Source organism: Carassius carassius, chromosome 6, assembly GCF_963082965.1.
Source record: "Carassius carassius chromosome 6, fCarCar2.1, whole genome shotgun sequence".
Taxonomy (NCBI): Eukaryota; Metazoa; Chordata; class Actinopteri; order Cypriniformes; family Cyprinidae; genus Carassius; species Carassius carassius.
Window position 1 is genome coordinate 1,638,940 of NC_081760.1, and position 27,521 is coordinate 1,666,460.

The window sequence follows — 27,521 nt, forward strand, 5'->3', positions numbered from 1 at the left end:
CACACATAAACACGCAGAAGAATAACCCTCGACCTTTGATAAGACCCATATTTCACTGTGTTTTGCTCTTTTAGTTATACTGGGGAGACTGAGGGCAATTGCAAAATCTACATACCGTCTTTTGATGTGATATAAATGTAACATTAATAAACTTTGAGAAACGGAACAACTTGATCATAATATGAAGTATAATCTAAAAGTAGAGTATGTTAATACAAAACATGCCAGCACACACATTAACAATACAACAAAAACAATCTATCAATCCATTGTGTTTCAAATAAGAGGCTTGTATTAAAAAGCAAAACAAATTTGGGTAACAGATTATTATAAGGTGTTATATGTTACATTTATTTACTATTATAATAAGAATTAATTGCGCATAATTAACCCTAAGCCAAACCCTAACCATATAGTAAGTACATGTACTGTAGTTAATTAATATTACTCAGTACTTAAGTGCATAATTACATTTTAACAAAGACACCTTAAAGTAAAGTGTAACCCAAATATTTTTCAGTTTTAAATTCGACTTATTCATAAAGCTGTTTAATTTGATAATCCATTTAATATATTTGACAATTATTTAACAATGATTATAATTATCTGAAATAAAAAAAAAATCCTTTGCACTATATATATTTTTCTAATAAATATATTGGCTGTTGAGCACAACATTTAATTAATAATATATCATTTATAATATAAAATTATATAATTATTATTTCAATAGCATTTTTTTTAAGTTGCATTACTGTTGTTACAATCATTGTTGTTATACTTATTATGCAATCAAATTTCATATAGCTAACAGCGAGAGTATAAGCAACTTTTATGTCTAAGGCAACTTTTAAACAACAACCTACAGAAGATAAGGTAATGTTTTGAAGAAGTCAGATTTTAGATAGCAGAATAAAAATATAAGTCAACCTACATAAAAAAAAAATTTGTTTCAACAATCACAATCCACTAGTCTCTAATTTTTCATTAGATGCTGAATGAGTCTGCTTTTCTGAATATAACATATACAGCATAAAGTCTTGAATAATTTGACTGGCCAAATGAACTGGGTCCAGGCTGTCGTTCTCACCTCCAGTAGTTCATCTCCCACTCTGACCCGACCATCTGCGGCCACAGCCCCGTCCGGTTTGATCTCTGACACGTACACACTCATCCGACCACGAGCTCCATCCCAGTCCAAACACAATCCCAGTCCAGAGCCGTGAGAGCCACAGTCCAGATCAAACATGTGCAGCTCTCCAGACAGACTGCCATACCTCTGCTGCATGCGGCCTGCTCACACACACATTTAACAATTTATTTAAGTCCACTTAAGATAAATGAGAACACACACATACATGCACACACAAACACACACACACACACACACACACACACACACACACACACACACACACACAGACGACACGCTAACACACACACACACACACACACACACACACACACACACACACACACACACACACACACACACACACACACACACACACACACACACACGTAAAATCATGCAGATAAAACAATATTAGTGAACACACTCATAGATGCACTGAATTGTATTCAGAGCTAATAATATTTTTGATCGCCTAAGCTACAGTTTAAAAAAAATTGCTTACACACTAAAAGTTGTACTTCAGTTTGCAATTGAAAAACAAACTTTTTGCCAAACACTAAAGGCAGTTCTCTACATAAGACATGTCACTGAAAACATGCAGCTCTTGTTTTTAATTTAGAAAACACTGCTTTTTTTAATGCCATGCTCAGTTACTGCCTACCTACGGCCAGCGATTGTGTGTGAAAACATTTATACGTTATTTGTTGACTTAGAAAAAATTAAAAAAGTCTTTCTAAGAAGAAATTAATTATGCATTTCTTTTGATAGTGTAAATATATCTTATTTGATGACTCAATGTTTAGAGAAACAAAATACATTTTTCACCCTTGCATTGCTTTTTACAGTCTTTTGTAAATATATACTAAGTCTATTATTTCAACATTCTCCGATAAAAAAAAGTATAAAAGCTATTACTTGGGTGGTACCTTTTCAAAAGTTACCTTTTAGGTAGTAATATGTGCACTTTAGATACTAATATGTACTTTTATCATACCAATATGGACCCTTTGGGTTACAAAGGTGTACCTTTCTTAAAAAGTGACACCTTTTGTATCTTCTTTTCTGAGATTGTAGCATTCTGATGCAGATTGATGCATTTTTAAAACGTTGAATTTGATGTTTTCTAAGCAGTTTTCCTCACAGGAATGATTAATCGTTCCTCACACTGTAAGTGATTCTTGTTTTTAGGAGACATTCGGTCCCCGTCATGTAGGTGCCACACAAACATACTCCAGTAAGAGGCCTGCTCCGGCTTGATGTGATGATGTGAAGCCTCTTCTGGCAGCGGTGGTTTCTCTGGAAGCCGCTGCACTCCATCAGTTTCTGTCTCCACGTGTTTAGAGGGCAGTTTCAGGAGTGATGGAGCTACATGTGGAGGCTTCTCAAACTTCCATTCTTCTGTTCGCTACAACAGCACCAGAAATAGTCGTTATATTATTCAATCAGTTCTCATTTTTAACGCTCAAACAGTTTGGAACAACACATCTAAAATCTGACAATCCAAAAATACATTTCTCTTTTTTATCAAATACTAACAGAGTAACTTAATTCGTGTAAAGAAACATTGGATTTAAAATTAAATATTATTCACTTTTTTGTCACCTCATGGATGAAAAAATATATTTTTTCTGCTATTTACCCTCTTGAAACAGAAGTGTGCATAACTGTATTGAATTTTACAAGCATTGTACTTGCAAATAATATTATCTTAATTAAATAAAAAAAGTGTTAAGAGTACATTTTCACATCTTTCTTAAGTGTGCTTTTTATAAAAATGCACTTTGTAATGTTTTAATGTTTGATGCTATACATTACAGTTTTTTACGATTGCTATGACAGATTTTTCAATACTTTTAACAATTTTCCAAAACTCTTAACACAGTTAGCACTACATCCGCCTGTGTAAGCTATACTATTAACACATTTCTTGTTGCTTTAACACAAAATGCATACAATTAACACAAATTTAAAATGCTTGAACTTCTTTTACACACAAGCTCAAACAAGACCAAAACAATGGATTTTTACTGCCAAATTTACCAATGATTTAACACTGTATGTCAGAACAGATAACACCATGTTCTAAACCTAAGAGCCTGTCCTCCAACAAATAACGACCATATAGGTCGTTTGTGCAAGCACCTTATTACGACCTATATTTACGTTTTAAAGTTAAGCGCCCTCTAGCGGGCGTAAAAATAATGACAGTATCGCGTTGCGTCTGTCGTCATAAAATGACGTATAACGTCATTACCAATCAAAACGCACGTTTATTTAAATGAAATGCGTGGGCTTTTTACACCGATCTCACATTATTTCCTACATATTTTACTAGGTGGCTTATTCGTTCGAATGACCACACCTAACCCCACCCCTAAACCTAACCCTCACAGAAATCATGCTAAATTATGATTTATTGAGCATATACATTTTCGTGCACATCCATTCCCTGGGATCGAACCCATGATAGCATGATTACATATCAAGGTATAACACAATAATCTACCAACTGAGCTACACGAAACACAAACCAGAGGGCAAATAAAAGAGTACAAAACATTAATATGAAAACGACCTTTTGCCGATAGGGGCACAATTGTAGTATACGCTCTGATGGGTCGTATTTCAGGGATTTGGACAAACGACCTATACGAGCGTATTGGTTGGAGGATAGGTTGAAACCTAACCTTACAGGCTAAAGTCAAGGTAAACAGCTGTTCATATTGTGAATTGAAACACAAATATATTCCCTGTATTTTATTCCATTGCTAATGAGAAACAGCTTATTGAAGTTATGCAAATATATAAATCACAGCTGATTCCCATCTAGGAAGCACACTCAGGTGTTGAGGTTCTTTCAATCACATGATCATATGTTCTAAAAGAGGACTCTTTGGGCTGATCTTGTGTGGAAAAGAAACAATATAGAGCAACACAAAGAAAGAAAGAAAGAAAGAAAGAAAGAAAGAAAGAAAGAAAGAAAGAAAGCCTGCAAGAGGGAGAGGAAGACGAGTACCAGGACAAGGGAGAGGAGTGGGGCAAGGACAAGGGAGAGGAGTGGGGCAAGGACAAGGGCAAGGGAGAGGAGTGGGGCAAGGACAAGGGCAAGGGAGAGGAGTGGGGCAAGGACAAGGGCAAGGGAGAGGAGTGGGGCAAGGACAAGGGCAAGGGAGAGGAGTGGGGCAAGGACAAGGGCAAGGGAGAGGAGTGGGGCAAGGACAAGGGCAAGGGAGAGGAGTGGGGCAAGGACAAGGGAGAGGAGTGGGGCAAGGACAAGGGCAAGGGAGAGGAGTGGGGCAAGGACAAGGGCAAGGGAGAGGAGTGGGGCAAGGACAAGGGCAAGGGAGAGGAGTGGGGCAAGGACAAGGGCAAGGGAGAGGAGTGGGGCAAGGACAAGGGCAAGGGAGAGGAGTGGGGCAAGGACCAGGGAGAGGAGTGGGGCAAGGACCAGGGAGAGGAGTGGGGCAAGGACCAGGGCAAGGGAGAGGAGTGGGGCAAGGACCAGGGAGAGGAGTGGGGCAAGGACAAGGGCAAGGGAGAGGAGTGGGGCAAGGACCAGGGAGAGGAGTGGGGCAAGGACAAGGGCAAGGGAGAGGAGTGGGGCAAGGGCAAGGACAAGGGAGAGGAGTGGGGCAAGGACAAGGGAGAGGAGTGGGGCAAGGACAAGGGAGAGGAGTGGGGCAAGGACCAGGGAGAGGAGTGGGGCAAGGACAAGGACCAGGGAGAGGAGTGGGGCAAGAACAAGGGAGAGGAGTGGGGCAAGGACAAGGACAAGGGAGAGGAGTGGGGCGAGGACAAGGACGAGACAGAGGAGTGGGGCGAGGGAGAGGGAGAGGAGTTAGAATGCGTGGTGGCGCTCAAAGAAGGACCAGAGCTAGGGTAACTGATCAAATAAGAGCAACTATCATTGACCATGTCATAAACCATGGGCTATCATATAGAGAGGCTGGTGAACGAGTACAACCAAATCTCAGCCGGGACACAGTGGCATCCATTGTCCGTATTTTCAGAGAAACCAACAGGTAGGATATTGCTTCTCCTACAGCAAAGTGTACTGTAAATACTGTAATATTACCATTTACAGTATTAGAGTGACTGTATGCCTCCGGTCTCTAATATGTAACTGTATTTTGTTCCTCTAAGGATTCAACGTCTACCTCCCTCAGGGGGCAGAGGAAAGCTCCTGAATGAAGAACAGGAACTTGCTATTGTCAACATGATGATTGCTGACAATGAAATAAAACTGAAGGACATTCAGTCCAGAGTTGTAGAGGACAACCTTGTCTTTGGGAACATTGCAGCAATCAGCATAACATCCATTTCTCGGACTCTAGCTAAACACAGAGTCCTAATGAAACAACTATACAAAGTTCCTTTTGAAAGGAACAGTGAGCGCATCAAAGAACTCCGTCACCACCAATACGTCCAGGTAAGGTTATGCAATACAGTCATTACTGTACTATACACAGTGTGTTTTGCAGTAAACTACTCTATAAACCTGGACTACATTAGGACATACAGTAGATATACAGTACAGCACAGCATGTACATACACTGTGTCTAATTACTTTCAGAGAGTCATGGAGTTGGAGGCCAATCAAGTCCCACATGAAATTATCTATGTTGACGAGGCTGGCTTCAACTTGGCGAAAAGGTGTCGCCGTGGGAGAAACATAATTGGCAAAAGGGCCACAGTTACCGTGCCGGGCCAGAGAGGAGCCAACATCACCATGTGTGCCGCAATCTCCAACAATGGTGCACTCCTGCATAAATGTGAGATTGGCCCCTACAACACCGACCGCCTTCTCCTATTTTTAGAAGACCTGCACGAAAGATTGGTGCCAGAGGTAGAAAGGGGACAGGTGGGAGACCACTTGCCAATATATATGATCACATGGGACAATGTGGCATTCCACCATTCCCGTGCAGTCACAGCATGGTTTGACGCCCATCCTAGGATGGTGTCCCTTTTCCTTGCTCCTTACTCCCCTTTCCTCAACCCCATTGAGGAGTTTTTCTCATCATGGAGATGGAAGATTTTTGACCATCGCCCACATGACCAAATGTCCCTCCTGGATGCAATGGATGCTGCATGCCAAGACATCACAGCTGAACACTGCCAGGGGTGGATAAGGCATGCAAAAAGATTCTTCCCACGATGCCTTGCCAGAGAAGATATCAGGTGTGATGTGGATGAGAACATGTGGCCAAATGCAGAAGACCGGGCAGATTAGAAGTTTACTTTGTTTTTTTTAATTATTATTCCGGTGCTTTTTCTGTTTGTATATCTTGCAGTAATGTCCTTTGCAAATAAAGTCTTTACTGCAGCAATTCTGTCTCTGTCTTTTTTTTAGAACTGTAACTGTACATTCTATAAAGCTACTCTGAGATGGTCATTCATTTTTTGTGACAAAATGCATGCATTTACTAAACCCAACAAAACAAAAATGTAGAGAGGCTTCAAAAGAAACTACAGTGCAAAACACAATCTCTGATCAATACAATATACTGTACTGTCCATTGTATAAGGGCAGACCTGTCACATAAAATAATGCAGTTTCTGTAATTTCAGCTGATGATAGTGTTTTTTTTGTCATTGTGTTATGATTGACTAAATGTTCCTGTTGGAAGAGAACATGTGTTAGTGTTTTGAATAATTATTTGATTTTGAAACATGTTTGCAGTGTTTTGGTAGACATAGTGTATTGTGTTAGTGTATTATTGTATTTTGAAAGTTAGATTTGGAGTTTAGTTTACAATGTGTGATTTTGAGCATGAAATTAACCGTTTTGCCAATTGTGTGTTTTAGGTGTGTTGGTGTGTTAAGAGTTTAGGAAATTTGTTAAATGTATTGAAAATCTGTCATAGCGATTGTAAAAAACTGTAAATGACAGCTATATTGCATTTTTTTCTTGTATTTTAGTTTTCTTTCCTTTTCTGATGTCCTGTTGCAAATAAAGTCTTTACTGCAGCAATTCTGTGTCTGTAATTTTTTTTCACATAAACTGTACATTTTATAAAGCTACTCTGAGATGGTCATTCATGTTTTTTGTATTGAATTTCTGCAACAAAAGAAATAAAATGCATGCATTTACTAAACCTAACTAAACAAATATGTAGAGAGGCTTCAAAAGAAACTACAGCTGATGATAGTGTTTTTTTTGTCATTTTGTTATGATTGACTAAATGTTCCTGTTGGAAGAGAACATGTGTTAGTGTTTTGAATAATTATTTGATTTTGAAACATGTTTGCAATGTTTTGTTAGACATAGTGTATTGTGTTAGTTTAATATTGTATTTTGAAAATTAGTTTTGGGGTTTAGTTTACAATGTGTGATTTTGAGCATGAAATTAACCGTTTGGCCAATTGTGTGTTTCAGGTGTGTTGGTGTGTTAAGAGTTTAGGAAACTTGTTGCATGTACTGAAAAACTGTCATAGCGATTGTAAAAAACCGTAGAAGTATCCTAAAATAGGCTAGTGTTAGAGAATATGTGTTGAGCTCATAAAATGTAATTCTGGATTATTATTACTATGCAAACACACATGACATTACCTTAAAGGGGATGGGACTGAAGGGGTAGGTTGGGGAAAGATTATTAGGGATTTCGGGCTCCTAAAGATGAGATAAACTTTCATGTTAGCATACACATCACATCAAAGACACTTATGATAAACACAATATCATAAACAAGAACACACCTGATGAGTTTGAGAATTAGATTTCAATGCATCGTGATCTTCAGGGCGGTTGTCAGGAGCTGAAAGCTGGGCATAGAAAGAAAATAAATGTTTTATGTGCTCATGCGTTGTCTTGTCTAGTGTATATTCTAGCACTGAGTTTGTGTATTTGTAAAGTGGCTGTGTGTTTGTGTGTGTTTGTGTGTGTGTGTATCTGTGATTACTTGAGGACTCTGCACTAGTAGTTGGACTCTGTCTCCTGCTCTACGGATCGCCTCAACAGCTTCTTCATGAGTGAAATCACTCACATCTACACCTTGAACCTGACAACACACATTAAAAATGAGTTCGAATGTCTGAAGTTCTTTCTCAGAGTCGCTCATTTCTTTTAACACACTTCTGCTTTCAAGTTAACCAGTTTGCCCCAGATTTTCTTGAAACTAATCTTGTTATCTAGTATATTTAGGTCTGAGGAGTGATGCATTAGCTTATTATGACCAGCAGATGGAGATCATTAACGCTCATCAACACTAACTAGACTCAGCCTCAGGCCTTCTGATGTATATTTTACACAAAAATAGCAAGAGCCCATTAAAATGCACCATTTAAATCTGACTATCTGTGTTTTTTTCTTTCTTTTTATGTTGTTATATACCTGTATGACCTATTCTTGTGAAGCACAAAAGGAGATTTTTTTCTTCTTCAGTATAATGAAGGTAAATGAGGATTCGGACTGTCAAGCTACAAAACCACACATAAATAAATACAATTAATACAATTTACAAAAATCAAATGTTTCAACTCCTGCGCTACATAATTAGTCTTCTGAAATCATGCAACTTTTGTCAACATGAAGTCTCCATTAGCGTACTTTTTAAAAGAGAACTTATTAAAGAAATAATATACATGCAAATTGAATGGAATGTTTTCACAAATTTAATTGCATGACAATTACAATAAATTTTTTTTGTTACAATTTATATTAAATGCAGTTAGCTGAATTTCAAAATGAAGTAGATCTTTATATGTAATTTCATAATTTCTTCTATAGCATTTGAAATACGGTTTTCTGCAGCGTGTACTGAGAAGCACTGATTGTAGACAAAAATATTTAATGTCATTTCTATTGAAACTTGTATATTAAATATATTTGTAATTACATAATTGTAATGAAGAAGTTGCAACTACAATTTAAAGTACATTTAAAATATATTAAAATGTATTATTATATCAAATAACACATTGCAGTTAACATAATCAATATCATTACCACAAATGCACACTGAATTATCACAAGGGTTATCAGCTTTCTCTTTTTATGATTTCTTTAGATACAGTTGCATCCTTTTAAATGTGCAACAGTTCTCATTTATTTTATGATTATTATATTATATGAAGCAGAGTGATCATAAAAATTCTAAATGATAAAACTAAAATTGTATATATATACATATATATATATATATATATATATATATATATATATAAACACCTGTATGGCTCCAAAAAGTCATCATGATTTGTAAAAAGGGTGAGTTTTAATCTGATTTCTTTGATCATAGGATTAGTTTTTGAGGTTCATGCCATAAAATCTTTATAGCAAGTAAACTAGATATTAATTATATTGCTTTACATACTGAATTTGTGTTATGGGTATCACTTTATTTAACAGAGCCCTTGTTATATATGTACTTACTTTAGTAATAATAAAACAAATTTTACATACTGGATTACATAATCAGATTCCAAAAAATACGTACTTGTAATTAGAGTATGTTACATTTTAAAATACTCATAATCAGATTACAGATTACTTTAGTTATGGAACACATATTAGCCTATTTACAAACCATGCATCTAAAAGTAATCTAAAAAGCAGTCAGAATACATTGCCTAAATTCAGTTTGACTAACTACAGTTTTCATCATGCAATCTGTATTCCGTAACAGACTTCAATTTCTAAGAAATCTATCCAGCTCTGATTGCAAGCAGCTAACTCTAATCATAACCCTACAATAAGTAGATGTTGTTAATCTATATCACTCAGTATTTACACATTAACAGGAGATTTTGTGATCACAGTTATTTTCTACCAATGTCTGTAGACTGCTGTGTCATTATTTGACCAAGTATTTTCTACTTTTTCCCGTTACTGGGATTTCAGACAGTGTCTAAATGTGCAGCTCTTGGCTAGAATAAGCAATAAAAAGCACGGCAGACTTTACACCAATAGTTGAAGGTTACTGGTCTAATACACACACACACCTGAAGAATTCGGTCTCCTTCTTTCAGAGTGCTGTTGCATGCAGCTGGGCTGTCCTCTGCGATGTGTTTTATGAAGATGCCGCGTCTCATTTCTCCATTGCTGAGTCGACTGCCCATGCCACGACCCCCCACCACACTGAAGCCAAGACTCGTGGCCCCAGCCCTGAATAATGTGACTCTAGGACAAAATAGAAAACCATATCACCATGAGCAATGTCTTAATGTTTTGTTAGTTTATGCAATACCTTCTAGGCTGACTCCATGAGCTATGATCCTTCCCGTGAGTCTCTTCTTCATCTTTTTCTCTGTCTCGTCTTTGTCCTTTCTCACTCCGCAAGGCCGCTTCTTCATTCTTCACCTTTTTGTCTCTTTCCAGTCTTTCATCGCTCTCTCTTAGTCTTACTTGGCTGTGGTTATCTGTTCTTTCATTCTCTTCTTCAGCTTGAGTCTTTCCATTCACTCCTTTACCGTCCACTGTACTCTGTTGTTCAGAAATGCATTCTCTAACACAAAGCACACATGCATTAGGACACCATCAGAAACCAGAAAGCAAACAGACAGAAAGATTCCTTACAGAGGTTTGAAAGGCAGGTTCTGTGAGTGCTTGGGTTGGACGGTAGCTGTTCTGTCTGTTTTTATTTCCTCTTTTGATTGGCTATAGCTGGCTCTGTGCATGTCCAGGAAGGCAGCAGGTACATACGTCACGCTGGGACAGAAACACACAGAAACAAACAAAAATGGGTTTGACTGAAATTGATTGGCTGAAATATGCTACTGGCTAGAATATCACCTTTCTTTAGTGTTTAGTTTTAACAGGCAACAGTTATAAAGAATGCATGTAGTCTAATAGAAAAATTGAAATAATCGGTTAACTAAGCTATGGGTCAGCATGATCTCTTTTAAAGTCATGGATGATTCGTTAAATTCATCAAAAGTAAAACTTAATCTTACAAGAATTCTATTAACTTTCTATTACCCGAAAAATCAGCTGTGCATCAGATAAATTAATTACAAATATTTATTATATATATAGAACATATTTTAAATTACAATATTTTACAATAGTATTTTTTACTGTATTTTTGATCAAATAAATGCAGTTTTTATAGCTTTTGAAAACATAAAAAAACTTACAGCCCTAAACTTTAGTTACATATAAATCTAAATAATTACTTATAAATAAATAAACAAATACAAACATGAGTGTGTGTGTGTGTAGTTGTGTGTGTCTGTGTGTGTGTGTAGTTGTGTGTGTGTGTGTGTGTGTGTGTCTGTGTGTGTGTGTGTATGTGTGTGTGTGTGTGTGTGTGTGTGTGTGTAGTTATGTGTGTGTGTGTGTGTGTGTGTGTGTGTCTGTGTGTGTGTGTGCGTGTGTGTGTGTAGTTGTGTGTGTGTGTGTGTGTGTGTGTGTGTGTCTGTGTGTGTGTATGTGTGTGTGTGTGTGTGTGTGTGTGTGTGTGTGTGTAGTTGTGTGTGTCTGTGTGTGTGTGTGTGTGTAGTTGTGTGTGTGTGTGTGTGTGTGTGTCTGTGTGTGTGTGTGTGTGTGTGTGTGTAGTTATGTGTGTGTGTGTGTGTGTGTATGTGTGTGTGTGTCTGTGTGTCTGTGTGTGTGCCTGTGTGTGTGTATGTGTGTGTGTATGTGTGTGTGTGTGTGTGTGTGTAGTTGTGTATGTGTGTCTGTGTGTGTGTGTGTGTGTGTGTGTGTGTGTGTGTCTGTGTGTGTGTGTGTGTGTGTGTGTGTGTAGTTATGTGTGTGTGTGTGTGTGTGTGTGTCTGTGTGTGTGTCTGTGTGTGTGTGTGTGTGTGTGCGTGTGTGTGTGTGTGTGTGTGTGTGTGTGTGTGTGTAGGTGTGTGTGAGTGTGCACACACCTGAGATCAGGTCTGATCAGTGAATGTCTGCGCAGCATAGCTCTGGCTTGTGCATTGGTCAGGTTGGTGGTGGATTCTCCATTGATGGCAACAATTCCATCCCCAATTGCCAGTCTCCCGTCTTTACTGATCGACCCGCCATGAACCACAGAGCGGATTATCATGCCTGAACCATCCCTTAAGGCACTCACTGTCATTCCTACACACACACACACACACACACACACACACACACACACACGTGTCATTCAAGTCAAGTCACCTTTATTTAAATAGTGCTTTGTGCAATACAGACTCTGTCAAAGCAACTTTACAGTGTTAAACAGGAAAAATGTGTGCTGATAATGCATGTACATAGTCACCTCAGGCTATGTACTTAAGTAGATAAGAACATACAGGATATGTATGCACTTATTTATTTACCCAGGGTATGTACTGTACTTGTTTCGTCACAAGGTGTCATGTATTTTTAATCTGACATTTTTACATCTTTGCTGTTTATTAATTGGTTTAATGTTTAAATTGTGCCAAAAAGCCTATAAAAAGGTTGCATTGTCACAAATTACCACATATAGTGTGAAAATGTCAACATGAGTTCAATAAACAGTATTTTTTTTATTGCTTTTTTGTAGTCAAGACTCTGTACAGTAACAAATATGCACTGAATTAAAAAGTGTAACAACAAGCCCCAGGCTCTCCCAACAGTGAATATCTTATTTGTATTTATATTTAGCCATTTTTATTTAATCAAGATCATCATAGCTAACAATAGTGTGTATTAAAGTTTGGGTGTGACTAGATTGAAAGAGCATGTTTAACCACATCATACATTTCTACAAATAACTCTCATACATACGCCGTGAATCCGTCTTACCGAATCAAACTCTTTTAGTCAAAGCTAATTATCTCTTAGTAACAATGAAAGTGTCAGTGCACCATGTAGAGGGTCTTAAAACACCTCACTCACCTTCATGGCATATTAAATGTTGGCTTTGACTCAGTGTTGTATTAAAATCACAGCGTGTGCCTTCAAACAATTCATTTTATGAGTATTACATTGAGCTAATGAGCTTCAAACAGTGCTGCTGACTTCATTGTGGCTGTAAAGTGACTGGTTGGCTTTGTACAATTTTTAAGCTGCTAGAAATCAAAATTGCTCTCAATTTGAAACATGCACCATGCAACCTGTATTAAATATAACATGCAGCTGATTTATTAATTATGCAAAGCCCATGCAAAGAGAAAATACATGCAACATGAACACACATGAGAGCTAACAAGCGAGGAAACACACCAAACGCGGAGACAACACTATGGTCGTAAAGAATTTGAGATTCATAGATTTTGAAGCTTTTATTTTTAATTTGAACATCATGTTTCAGTCAAATTACAGTACAATCATAGTGCGCTAATTACAGAAGTGCATGTTTGACCATAAAAAGCACAGCACTGGACAGAGATGACACAAAAGACACACAACACATCACAATTTATAATCTCTATTCCATCAGCCAACATAAATAACTGACTATAATGTAAAAAAAAAAAAAAATCAAGGTGAAATGGGATGCTGGAACTCATCAATTAAATAACACTCACGTAGAGCTTTGTGTCAAATTAGACAGTCAATGGAATAAATACTTGATCAAAAGAAAATAAAAAGTGAAAGATCAAGCTTTGATGGGAACCATGACTTCTATATTCTTCACTGAGCTTTATGTCTTTGCCACAGTGATAGTGTAGATGCATAAATACACTACAGGGCTCAACAATTACGATGGCCTGAGGCCAGTGTGAGAGCTTCGGGCAGTCGACTGGAAAGTCTTTAGATACACCAGTTAGAATGTGTTGATGATTTCATTAAAATCATTTTATGCCATCATTTTTAAGCGTGTTTATGAATTTATAGCTGTCAATGGAGTTGTAATGGCATGCTTGTAAAATTTCCATTTCATTTTCTTTCTTTGAGAATGTATTGTAAAATGCAATTTATTTCTGTGATGCACAGCTGTATTTTCAGCATCATTCCTCCACTCTTCAGTGTCACATGATCCTTCAGAAATCATTCTAAGATAATTATTTACATTTCTTACATTTCTGATTATTATCAATGTTGAAAACAGTTGTGCCGCTGAATATATTTGTGGAAACTGTGATACATTTTATTTTTCAGGATTCACCGATGAACAGAAAGTTCAAAAGAACAGCATTTATCTGAAATAGGAATCTTTTGTAACATTATAAATGTCTTTCCTGTCACTTTTGCAATTTAACGCATCCTATTTATTTATTATAAAGGAAATTAATGCAGGAAATATTGGAAATACAGTAAAATAAAAATGGTAGGGCAAGTTCAAATCAGAGCTATCAGCAGAAAAAAATAAAATAAAGAAATAAATAGTTGAGCCCTGCAATGCATCATATACAGTATAGCTTGACTTGAGAGAGAGAGAGAGAAATCTAAGAAATCACAACACGCTTTAAAAAAAAACATACATTAAAACTAAAGTACATGCAAAAAAAAATAAAAATTCAAATAAATCATATGCTAATACAAACCGTTAGATCCCTATGCAATATATTGCATGTGTACTTTCATCTAGGAAGGTTTGTGAGGTGTGTTAGAGATCTCAAACAAACCCATTCAACATCTATACACACAAACCAACACACAGCATGTTACAGGTCTCTCACAGAGTCCAGCTCTTCATGAAACAAACTGAGGATCAATAAGAAGACAGACAGGAAGAATGTAAAGAACAGGGTTAACATACCCAGACTGGAGTTTCCCCTGACTATAGTAATGCTTCTCTCATAGCCACTTGAAGGGATGGAGACGTGTTTAGCGTCAGTCTCCATCCTGCTGTTCTGAGAATTTATCTAGAACACAAACAGAGAAAGAGTCTTTATTCAGTGAAATGGCCTATTTTCTTTGCATATGTGGGAAATCTCTGGAGCTGCTAAGAGCCCTTTTAAACATCTGTCCTGCAGTGATGCTTCATTTCCAGTGCTGAGAGTGTTTATTCAGCTCTCGAGAAACATCCCAGGCGAGTCGGTGCCAGTGAATGTGTGACTGAATGACATGCACAATCCTCTGATGAGCAATGTCTTGCACTTTTTCTTTTCTTTTCTTTTTTTTTTCTTTAAGTTGTCAACAGATGATCTCAGATACAGACCTTGTTGTTAAGACAAGAAATGACATTTTGTAATCTTCACTAACTTCCTCCAAATCCTCAACCTGGGTATTTTACCCAGAACATAAACAGGGTCCGAAATAATTAAATGGCCAAATGCAAGTAAATTGCATTTGGTAATTAAAAAACACTACTATTAGGCAAGATTTTCAGCATTTAAACACAAGCCTCTTTTACTCACTAGGGCTGCATTTACTTAATCAAATACAGTAAAAACAGCTATTATTGCTTAAAAAATTATTAAATAGAAACTGAATTTTCAGCACCATTACTCTAGTCATATGATTCTTCAGAAATCATTCTAATATGCTGATTTGTTGCTCAAGAAACATATAGAAAACAGTTGTGCTGCTTCGTATCTTTGACGAAACAGTGATGTATTTTTTCTTTGATAAATAGAAAGAACATAATTTAATTCAAATAGAAAAATTTTGCAAGATTATAAACATTTTAACTGTAACTTTTGATTTAACGTTAATGCACACTTGCAGATTAAGTTATAAAATCCAAAAATCATTAAAGAAATATTTTTTTCAGCATTAAGCTTAATGCAGGTCTATAAATACACTATTGTTCATTTTAAATTCAAGTTTGTTCATTAAACACATTTTTTACATTTCAAGTTATAAATTAATATTAGAAATGAACATTAAACCAAAAAGCATTGTCATGTTAGCTTTTGAATCATACACTGTATTTCCAAGAATACTGAAAGTTTATTATAAATAATGATTTTTTGGTTTATCTGCATTTTATCCCCCAGATCTCTCACAAATAGAATGACCTGCACTAATATGCAAGAAAAAAGGCAGCTTAATTATCCCATTTTTAAGGGAAAAAACTGATTTTGTAACAAAAAATACTGCAAAATGAATGATATACTACAAACAATTTGTTCACCATAAAAAAGTTAAAAGCAATCAATGACAATGCTCAAATGTGTTCTCAACAAGTAAATCAAGCGGACGAGTGCTGTACACACTTGCGGTCTGGAGTCCTGAATAAGAGATGATGTCACACAAATATCCTTCCCAGTTAAACCCTGACAGCTAGAATGACCACGCTAAATTAGGTCAGTGGAAAAAAAAACACTTTCTCTTTGGCCTACTAACTGCTTGAGTGCAACTAGTTAAAAACAACCATCATTTGCGAAATCAGCAGCTGCAGGACACTTCAAAAATGTATCATGAAGCAGGAAATTAAATTTTTAGACTGAGTTTATGCATGCAAAACAAATGTCAAGAGTCCTTGAAAAGCAGTTGTTTCATGTAGCTCAGATGTTACAGGTCACATAGTATTACAGCAGCTTAAGCTATATGTAGCCTACCTGCAAAGTGCTGTGCTGGTTGTAATGTTCGGAGTGAACGCTGACAGCTACATCATCTTCTGCGTCCTGAGTCTCATTCTCCTGTCAATGACAAAGCTGTATTAAATCTCCGACTCAAAACTCCTCTCTCACTGGATGGACTCTTAACTTCACAGTGAAGTTCCCAGGACCAGCTAAAGCGGATTTCAGAGACACATAAACACAAACGCACCACTTGTTTTAGGAGGCTGGTGTTAGAATTCAAGAGACATTAATTATTAAAAGATTCCTGTAACCAGAGACTCACGAGCCACAGTTACTGAGACCCAGTTCTAGACTAATAACAACAGAGCTCAGGCCAGAAACACTCAACTGACCTGGAGTATATAAAAGATGACAGAGGCAATGCAATGACATCTCAGTCTAAACAACAAAAGCAGCCATCACACAGTGTAAATGCAACTTGAAAACAGTGAAAAATGCATGAAGTAATTATTAATGCCCCAGTGCATGATGGGTACACCAGTATCAGAAAGATAAGTAGGTTTTGCTTAATTGTATAACTAAAAGAATCAATTATTACAGTATTAATATAGAATTCTTAGACATTACATTTGTTTTTCTGAAGTATTTACTTAATCACAGAATCATTTCTATCAGTGTATGTAAAAAAATAAAAAATATTTCTTTGTATTGATGGATTTGTATGTAATTTGTCTTGGTGAAAGGCTTTCGAAAAATGGCAAAATACATGGATATGGTAAAATGGTAGAATGTTTCCAAGAATAATGAAACCCCTTTGACATTAAAGTGCCAGTAGTTTGAGGAGCTGTAGTTTAATATACTTAAGCATTCAACGCAGCCATTACTCACAGATGATTGATATATATACATGCATGCGTATCATACTGCAAATTATACACGTCAAAGCGATGCACATTGAATTCTCTTTAAAAAAAAAAACTTCCATTGCATGATGACGTTGCTCTTGTGAATGGAGCTGATTGTGAGAAATTTACCATTAAGGGTTTGGTGACTCCGATGCGTACGATTCCCAAAGCAGTGCTCTTCAGGACGCGAACGGCCTGATCCAGACTCGCGTGGCTCAAGTCAGTCTCGTTCACGAACATCAACCGGTCGCCTGGCAGCAAGCGGCCATCTCTTTCTGCCAAACCGCCTGCTACAAGAGAGCGGATCACTATCACAGTATGCCCTGGGTTCATGGGGTCCTGAGAGAGTTTCAGCAAGTCACAGCGCAAGAGAGAAAGAGAAGAGTAGACATTAATTAGGAGAGATTGCTGCCATGTTGTAGAAGGATTTCAAACCAACTGGGAGTCCTCAAACCAAGTCATGTGGAGCTCATAGTACTGCTGAATAGACACACATATACCTGGTAGTCTAGTATGCTGAATCCCAGACCAGAATCGCCTTTCTGCAGCTCATAAACTTGAATCTGGCTCTCCCACATGGCCTGATGGGAAAGCATAGGAGCCTCTGTCCTCCATTCTTCCTCTCTGCATGCAGACGAGTTTAGCTCGGCCTGTGAGAAAAAGTGGAAAAAGGACTCTTGTTAAAGTGGACTCTTGTTAACTAATTTTAAAAAGGACAAAAGTATTAGCATTCATTCATTTTGTATGCTTCAATTTATGACATGTTAACTGGGAATTCTTTATTCTGATTCAGTTCCATTTTATTCTACTTCTACACTTTTTTTTTTTTTTTCATTTTTGGAGCTTGACTCTATTCATTGTGTAATTGCTAATTAAAGATTAGCAAAAGTACATCTGACAAGAAAAAGAGGGATATCGAGTTTGAAACTAAATGTGGGTGAGTAAATATTTTTGTTAAAAAGAAGTCCAGTTTGGCATAGTTTTAAAAAGAGTACTTATTACCTAAATAATGTACTTTAAAACACTTTATTTTTTATAACTAAATGTACTATTTTCGGATCCGTAGTTGCATGATAATTGTAATTGATTGCAAATAAAAAAATGATTCTAATTTGAATTTATATTAAATGCAGTCAACTGAACTTTAGAGTTATTATTGCTACTTTTAAGTAGGACTTACATACATGTTTAAATGTAATATCATAGCCTGAAATATGATTAAAGTGTACTGCAAAATAGGAAGCAGATATTAGAGTTTTCCCTCAATAAACTCCTGCTTATCAGTAGTTAGTTGTTAAGTTTAGGTATGTGGATGTCTTAAAGGGTCTAGAATAAAGTCATGCAGAATAAGGCATTAATATGTGCCTAATAAGTACTAATAAACAGCCAATATGCTAGTCATATGCATGCTAATAAGCTACAAGTTAATAGTGTGAATTTGTCCCTAAAATAAAAAAGTAACCTAAAGAAATATACTTTAATGTAATTACTATTGAAGGTCGTATGTCATTTATTTTAAATATATTTGTGATTACACATTAAGGTCCAATTTAGTACATATTACATATGCTTTAGTATGTTAGTCAGTAAGTGTACTTCTTTAACGCATGACAAAAGATTATTAAAACACAATGACTTAAATTGTACTTTAAACGATCAATTTGACTTTATTACAAAGTGTACTTTTTAAAAGTGTGTTACGAAACATTATAATGAAAGAATATTCCCCTTAAGTACACTTAATTGTATTTAATGTGCACTCCACTGAATACACTTTTAATATCATTTAAACTTTAGTTTTATTTGTAATGCTGCATAGATAGACACAGACAGGAAACCTTTTCATTAAATTCTGCTAGGAGCTTCTTGAGGTTGAGTTGTACATCGTCATCATCATCATCTTCATCACTGGCTGTGGGTGGGACGAGACGACTGCAAACCACACAAACATTCACAGAAAGTTCCTTCAGCAAGCTCACAACTTCCTTGTGTGTCTCGCCAATCAGAGACAAGCCGTTCACCTACAAACAGAAAACACATCAACTCGCCTGCTCTGCTGAAATGATCCTCTAGGCTTTTCTCCTGACAGGAAGGACTATTTTTAAGCAGCTGTAGTGATTGATATTCATGTGCAGTCAGCACTGAATAAAGTGCTATGCATAAAAACCAGAATGCAGAAAGAGTTCAGTTATTATGCATGCATATGTTAGCAGGGTTTATGATAAGGGATTACAATGGCTTAATCTATAAACAACAGTATTATCTAATGCTTGTTTGACTTTGATGTATAACCAAATATAATTTACATTAGCTTTTTTAGATAAATGCATTCTATAGTAATGTTTATGCTTGTAAGGATATGTGAGATAATCTACAGTACATGACTATGTGGACAGTCCTTTGTAATTATAAACTGAAGTGAACCTCTAGCAGTTCGTCTCCAGGATGAATGATTCCCGTCTGTCCGATTGGACCCTCTGGCAATAAAGAGCAGATATAATGATGACCTTCCTTAGCCTCCAAACTCACACCAAGACCGCTGCTCTCGTTCAATTTCTGTACCTGGGCCACCTGCGCATGTGCATACATCAAAAAAGAGACAGATATAAAGAGACATATACTGAATGTAAACATATGCTCACACACACACACACACTTACAAATCTCTCCCATGGAAAATAACTGCTAGCTAAACAGAAGGGAATACAGATGAGACGCACCATGACTTCATATCGAGGACCCAGCTTGCTTTGCCACTTCTTCTTCAATATATCCTCTTCATCAGGCAGTTTGCAAACTAAAACAAAATTTCACGTCACGCAGCTCATAAATAAAAGGCAACATGACTAAGGAGAATCGATTACAAAAGACATTGTATGTTTTCATCATAATAGAGTCTGGATTTAAATATCTATGTTAGAAATCATCAAGCAAACTAAAGAAATTATTTACTGCTCAGTGTCTATGTACAGTATGGGAGACATGGTGTTGATTACCATTGTCATATCTTGATGTTAAATGAATCAGTATTTTGGCTTTAAAGCATTTATCTGTTATCGATGCTGATTAGACAGCTGTCGAAATGTATAAAAACTATTCAAGGTAACAGACTACATTAAACACAAGCTAAAGGAATATATTTGACCCAAAAATGAACATATTCTCACCCTCAGACCATCCAAAATGTAGATGTGAATGTTTCTCTATTGGAGCAGATTTAGCATTGCATCACTTGCTCACCAACTGATGTTCTGCAGTGAATGGGTGCCGTCAGAATGAAAGTCCAAACAGCAGATAAAAACATTAATAATCCACACCAATCAAATCCATGTAACTTTAAATCATTGCCTATGGCCAAAATATAAGTTCATAATAATGCTTACTCCAGAGAAAAAGTCTATCTACTTGTTGTTCTTCACATTGAAATCCACATGCATATTTGTTTAGAACTGTTTTGGATTGTTTTTGCCTGTAAACAGTACTTGATCTGTGCACATTTCTCTCCTGATTCAGACCAGACAAAGTTTTCACTGGCAAAAGCAATATTATGCATAGAAGACTCATATATTAACTGAAAAAAAAAACATCTTAATGATGAATTTATTTATTACAAACATGCAGATTTTCACTTCACAAGATGCTAAATGATGGACACAAGTGGTGTGGATTATTGTGGTGTTTTTAGCAGCTGTTTAGACTCTCATTCTGACGGCACCCATTCACTGCAGAGCATCCACTGGTGAGCAAGTGATGTAATGCTTAATTTCTGATCAATCAAAATTCTCTTCAAGCAATGCTTAAATCACAATTATATCAGTATATTATAGTAGATGTTTACTCGTACACTAACAAACCTAAGGAACAAGTCAAAATGAGTGGCTGTGATAATCAATTAGTCTATAGACACAGAACTGTAAAATATGCTAGAACACAACAAATTCTGCTCTTACGTGAAACAATGTTGTTTCTGTTCTCCATGTTGGACTTTAAATAACAGCTCGGCGTTGACTCCACTGAGGTCACATAAAGAACGAACAGACACAGAAGCTGTTATTAGATTCAAAGCAGGGTCAAAGACTTCAAACAGAGAACGGGCCAAATGAGTGTAAATAAACCCAAGTGACAAGCGTTTCACTAACTGCACTCTCTGTTGAAGTTGAGGTCCCGGCGTTCAGTGTAGAAGACTTTCCCTGGGGGCAGGACAGGCTTCGTTTCGGGTAGACATGGAGGCAGCGGAGGGGGAAGAAGCCCCAGAGGGCTTGAGTCTCTCTGAGAGATGGAGGACGCTGTCTGTGCTCCAGATGTTGAGCTCTTTCTCTGAAGAGAGACTTCTACTTGTTGATCAGTCGTGTGCAGACTCTCCTCTGCTTTCGGTTTCTAAAAACACCCCCACCCCCCCAAAAAATGGACAATTAAATAATATGTGCATAAAACTAATAATAATATGATTCATACAAATAAAAGACAAACGTTCAAATATCTGAACATGAATTATATTTTTTCCAAACAACTTCAATGAAAAGAGTTCTAGTTAACATGCTTTTCTCACAAGTTCTCATGTGTAATTTGTCACTCTATATTATTCACAGTTATTGAAGTCAACTTATTGCTGACTCAACCATCATGTTCTTCAGCTTTAATCTCATAATTTCCTATCTTTTAAGAGCACCTCTGACCCAATCAAAACCTAGAAGATGAGCAATAGCACTTATTTTCTGTTCAATATCACATTCTATAGGAGCCAATCATGCAGACACCGTCCATTAAATGGAAAATATTTGCGTAATAACACCCATTTAACATTATATCTGAAAGCCATCTTTAATCGTTTAATGAGTCTAAACTGCTAATGATCAGACTTTAGTGTTAGGATATCATTAATAACAATTAAAGAACATGATCATAACTGACTTTTCACTAAAAACTCATTATAATATTACATTATAACTATTATAGAGTCACATTAAGCTTCATCTTTATTTAGTGTGAAATAGCACCAGATGATGTGCTTGTGTTTACCCCAAAGCAAGCATGCATTTTTCTGAAATGTTCCTAGTATACACTGTGTTGTTTCTGGTTATTTTGACCTCGGCTAAAAATACAATAAAAGCAATGACACTAAACATCTGACAGAAATGTATTTCCACAGTCTGTACAGCAGAATCTCATCATGTGAAAAGTAATTGCATTATTTTAATGTTTCATATCTGAGCTCTCTAAACCTCCCAACACAATTAATCTAAAACTTTCCATCGAGGACGTTTGAAGTGTGTTATGATGCAAGTCGACAATCTCTTTAAAATAAGCTCTCATTAGAAAAGTCATGAGGTGTTGACCCTGATACAATGTTAAGAGTTTTTTCGAGGGTCTGGGGTCTCTGCAAGCCCAAACAGAACATGAGGATTGGACTGATGACACATTTACATAAATGCAAACACAAAACAAGCAAACAAGTAATTAATCATACATAGGACTACTAAAACAAATGCTACAATGTAAACGGGCTCTTCCCATGTAAATAAATTGCTTAAAAGCATTAGAACTACTGTTTAACTTTACATGCACACACAAGGAAGATAAACAGATGTGATTCTCGAAAGATAAATACAAAATAAAGGTCTGTGATTTGGACTCACAGCAATGATGTGATCTCTGGTGTGGATTTGTCCATCCGGATTCACGACGTTTCCTTTCAGTATGCTCTTTATTTCAAACCCACTGGACTCTAAAACACCCAATATTCATTTAATGTTTCACGTTTAACATTCTTAGACTGAACGGGAAATCACTCTGAAAGGAAACGGTAAGAAATCATACCTTTGTCCAGGTTATCCAGAGATCTGGAGATGCTGAAACCGTTTTTGTTGTTACTGAATCTGATACCAAACTCTTTTTCCTTTTTCTCTGCTAAACCCTGCAGAAGCATAGTGCTTTGTTTATTATTGGCTCATCAAATTTTCTTTTTTTTTTTGTATCTTCAAAGACATAATACAGCAGCATTTATGATTATAATACGTAATCAAGATAAAAGACTTCGAAAGTTTGAATAAATATACAAATTTGACAACAAACACGACATCTCTTTGCATTACATTGACTCTCTCACTTAACCACAATCTCCTTGTGTCTTAATGTCAGTGTCAATCAATGTTTGTTGAAAATATAAATAGTTTTAATTTAATTAGCTTTAAATGTACATTTTTTCTTTCACCTTCAATTGATTCCAAACTTGTATGATATGGGCTAAATAAAAAAGATCACTTATCATATGTCCCCTTTAAGTACCATTATCAAAAGAATCCCCAAAAGTGTCAAGATATCATTTTTTTGTCATTATCGCACACCTCTAATATGAACACACACACACACACACACACACACACACACACGTTTGTTTTTGTGAAAAGTGTGTTCATCCCATAGGTGTAATGGTTTTTATACTGTACAAACTGTATATTCTATGGCCCTACACCAACCCTACACCTAACCCTCACAGGAAACTTTCTGCATTTTTACTTTCTCAAAAAAACTCATTCTGTATGATTTATAAGCGTTTTGAAAAATGGGGACATGGGTTATGTCCTCATAAGTCACCCTCTCCTTGTAATACCTGTGTCATACCCATGACATTATACACACACACACACACACACACACACACACACACACACACATACACACACACACACGCACACGCACACACTCTCTCTCTCTCTCGCTCTCTCTCTCTCTCACACACACACACACACACACACACATTAAGGATCAGAAACATTTTGCACCTGTAGCTGGGCGATGGAAGGTGAGAGGTCACCATCAGTGGTTTCTCTGGCAATGATAAGTCTCACACGGGAACCAGCAAGACGGAGCTCACGTGCCACTTCCTCACTGCCCATAGTGGACACATCCACATCACCGATTCTGAGGAGCAGATCTCCACTGCACAATCTCCCGTCCTGTGTGCACATGTCAAGGCATTTGCCACTCTTCCTAATTTGAATCAGTTTGTACATGTACAATTCAAAAACATAACAATAATGATGATTCTCTCATACCCTTCCAGCTACACCATCAGGTAGGATGGTTTTTACCATGGTGCCAGTACTCCTCCCTCCAATGATGCCGAAGCCCAGACCCGATCCGTCGTTCTGCAGCTCAATATGATGAAGTTGTCGAGGCTGTGGAATCAAATTTAAATTACAATGCAAGAGAGACTGGGGCTAGTTGTCACACTTATTACAGTGTATATTTCTCAGGGTACGATTATTTTTTAAAATGTCAAAAATGGTCAAAAAATGTAACAATTCATTTCATGAAATAGCTTTTTATTTTTTTTATTTTTTTTTTTTACAAAATGCCATTACAATGTTGTGCCAAACAGACACTGGAATATCTTTATCTTTGATGAAAAGAAAGAATAGAATAGAAATGCTTTGTAACATTATAGATGTCTTGATACTCTTCAAAAAAAAAAAAAAACCTTTTCAAACAGCTGTTACTTTGTATTTTTTTTTACAATCAATTTTACTAATCTCCAAATTTGTATTGTATTTTTATATCACTTGTTTTTAAATTTGAAATATTTATTATTTCAATAGAAAAATATGATCGTGTATTGTGTTTATACACAATATAGTATTATTACTGTTGATTTATTGAGATAAAAAAGGCAAAAAATTAAAATAAAAAAGGCAAAAAAAAACATAAGCTCACAAGGAAGGTAAACACCATATAATCCAAAAAATGTAAATATTTTCCCCATCAAAAATTTGCCTTCATCTTTGAACCCCATATACAGTATACACAACTATTCAAATTTTTTAGGGTAAGTACATTTTTCGTAAATGCACTAAATTGATCAAAATTGATGGTAAAGACTTGGTGAGCATGAAAGACCTCTTCTGAACAGTAGTGTATTATAATAGTCTTGCTAATAGAAAAAGGCTCAATTTAATCGCCACCATTACCAGGAAATCCTCTTTTTCCACAACAACCACCAAACCTAAAACCTCACATGAAAAGCTAATGTATACCATTTCAAATGTTAGATGTGCTGCACTTGTGGTAATGCAATCAAATTACTGTGGATCAGTATCAGATTTGAGGTGCATGGTAAAGTGGGGCAGCTATAAGGCATAAGACATTACAGTATAAGATATGAGGCAAAACATGAGCTCAGGGCACATTTAAACAGCTATATTTAGGGAACTTTAAGAGATGTTGGCTAATGCATATAAAAATAAAGGTTTTTAAGGAGACTTACACTGAATTCATGATAAAGGTCGGAGATTTTTGGGAAGTGTGGCTCACCTGTGGGGGGCTGAATGATGGGGCTGGTTCCCTGGCTATAATTAAGGTTACCACAGAAGCAGCATCTTGAAGAACCTGGAGAGCTTGTTCTTGAGTCACAGAGGATTCAAACAGCTTGCCATTCACTGCTAGAATCTGATCACCCTCATGCAGATGTCCATCACTAAGTAAAGAATGGCTTCAGATCAATTCATGCACCTATCCAGAATAACATTATGTTTTTTTACACTGTACTTGAATCCTTGCCAGTTTATACCTGTATGCTACAGAGTCTGGCTGGATCTTCTGTATGAAGATACCATGACCTCCACTGCCTTTAGTCTCCATTCCAACAATGCTGATGCCTAAAGCACTTCCACCCTTCTCCAGGTCAAAACTAAGCACAGACCGACCCTGAAAGAGAAGTAAATACATGAGATAAGAAAGAATGGATTCAAACACATTTAATTGCAGTTTGCATGCTCAGTATGTTTTCATCTCAGTTTGTTTAAAGGTCCTGAATTATGGGGGTTCAGTACCTTGGCCATGGACTGCAGCAGAGAAATGTCCAGAGTGATGCAAGGGCCAGAAGTCACATGATTGGAGGATTGACATCGGTCATTTCGCCGCTGTGCTGAGAGATAAGAGTCTCTGTATCTCAGTGTGCATGAGGGATGGGATGTGATCACAACATCTGCATCAACTCTCAGTGACTGAGGAGGCATTCTGGGGGAAACCTGTACAAACACACATCTAAAGTAATTTTCCACACCAAAATATTAACTATTTTCAGCACTTATAAGAAGAAATGTTTCTTAAGCAGCAAATCAGCATATCAGAATGATTTCTGATGAATCATGTGACATTCAAGACTGGAGAAACGATGCTTAAAAATTCAACTTTGATCACAGAAATAAATTGCATTTTAAAATACATTCGAATATAAATCAGTTATTTTAAATTGTAATAATATTTCCCAATATTACTGTTTTTGCTGATCGGATAAATGCAGCCCTGATGAGCCAAAGAGACCTTCAAAAACAACAACCCCACATTTTTGAACAGTAGTGTGTTTTTATACAGGGCAACAACATACTGCAATATATGTACACAGACAAACACTTGATATCAGAAAGAAAGTGCAGTATTTAGATCGGTTTCATTGCTGGAGAGCTGCTCAGTTATTCACATAATGTTCAAATGAAAACAAGTGTAAATGTGAGCATTGCTCTAAAAAAGTCTAAATGATTGAAGTCTGTCGCTTAAAACATTAGCTCACTGTTATAATTCAATCAGACTGCCAACTGAGCCTTTATTGCAACTTGGTCAAAAGCTTGGGTATATATATATTCAGTTTAAAAGAGGGGTTATATTTCAGTGTTTCAAGTGTAATGGTCCAATGCACAGATATTTAGTAGGGTGCCAGCCAAGCCCAACTAACTAATAACAGTGTGCTTTTTTTTTTTTGGAGTATCTCACTTTCTATTTGTTGTGTAGCAGTCAGGTTTAACAACACTGAATTATCTTAATGAAATTATAGACATGCAAAAATGTTTCTGCAAATCTCAGGTTTACCGATAAGAAAAAAAACATACTTTGTTCACTATAAAAACAACACAAGTCAATGGAAAGTCCCCACCATTACAGAAAGGTGTGTGTGACTTGCTGACCTCTGCATCTCTCTGGTTTCAGCACCGATTAAGTGGTCAGCTCAGGTAAGTAGCTTATACAACCTCAGTTTGGTGCTCGCTGCTGTTTTCAAAGAATCGTCTCTCTAAATGCATCACACACAATATACACAGAAGCACTCACCATTGATGTGGAACACAGTCAGACCTCTCCTTACAAATAATGTTCAAATATGCAAATCTAAATTTGATTTAGAATGCGCATC

At 36.6% G+C, this 27,521-nt stretch overlaps 1 protein-coding gene across 1 annotated transcript in view; it reads right to left on the reverse strand.

Annotated features, from left to right (window-relative positions):
- LOC132142187 (multiple PDZ domain protein-like) overlaps positions 1 to 27,521 on the reverse strand; it is a 38,769-nt gene that overhangs the window by 8,762 nt on the left and 2,486 nt on the right. Inside the window, exons 4-28 of the mRNA XM_059551849.1 lie at positions 26,167 to 26,364; positions 25,905 to 26,041; positions 25,649 to 25,811; positions 24,394 to 24,516; positions 24,121 to 24,294; positions 23,156 to 23,252; positions 22,975 to 23,063; positions 21,478 to 21,715; positions 21,289 to 21,351; positions 20,059 to 20,135; positions 19,763 to 19,909; positions 19,177 to 19,359; positions 17,839 to 17,988; positions 17,468 to 17,677; positions 16,470 to 16,550; positions 14,723 to 14,828; positions 11,949 to 12,147; positions 10,654 to 10,785; positions 10,325 to 10,582; positions 10,080 to 10,257; positions 8,039 to 8,137; positions 7,836 to 7,901; positions 7,690 to 7,749; positions 2,366 to 2,540; positions 1,091 to 1,293 (exon numbers count right to left, since the gene is read on the reverse strand). Of these exons, the coding sequence (XP_059407832.1) occupies positions 1,091 to 1,293; positions 2,366 to 2,540; positions 7,690 to 7,749; positions 7,836 to 7,901; positions 8,039 to 8,137; positions 10,080 to 10,257; positions 10,325 to 10,582; positions 10,654 to 10,785; positions 11,949 to 12,147; positions 14,723 to 14,828; positions 16,470 to 16,550; positions 17,468 to 17,677; positions 17,839 to 17,988; positions 19,177 to 19,359; positions 19,763 to 19,909; positions 20,059 to 20,135; positions 21,289 to 21,351; positions 21,478 to 21,715; positions 22,975 to 23,063; positions 23,156 to 23,252; positions 24,121 to 24,294; positions 24,394 to 24,516; positions 25,649 to 25,811; positions 25,905 to 26,041; positions 26,167 to 26,364 (3,606 nt within the window). The remainder of the gene's footprint in view (positions 1 to 1,090; positions 1,294 to 2,365; positions 2,541 to 7,689; positions 7,750 to 7,835; positions 7,902 to 8,038; positions 8,138 to 10,079; positions 10,258 to 10,324; positions 10,583 to 10,653; positions 10,786 to 11,948; positions 12,148 to 14,722; positions 14,829 to 16,469; positions 16,551 to 17,467; positions 17,678 to 17,838; positions 17,989 to 19,176; positions 19,360 to 19,762; positions 19,910 to 20,058; positions 20,136 to 21,288; positions 21,352 to 21,477; positions 21,716 to 22,974; positions 23,064 to 23,155; positions 23,253 to 24,120; positions 24,295 to 24,393; positions 24,517 to 25,648; positions 25,812 to 25,904; positions 26,042 to 26,166; positions 26,365 to 27,521) is intronic.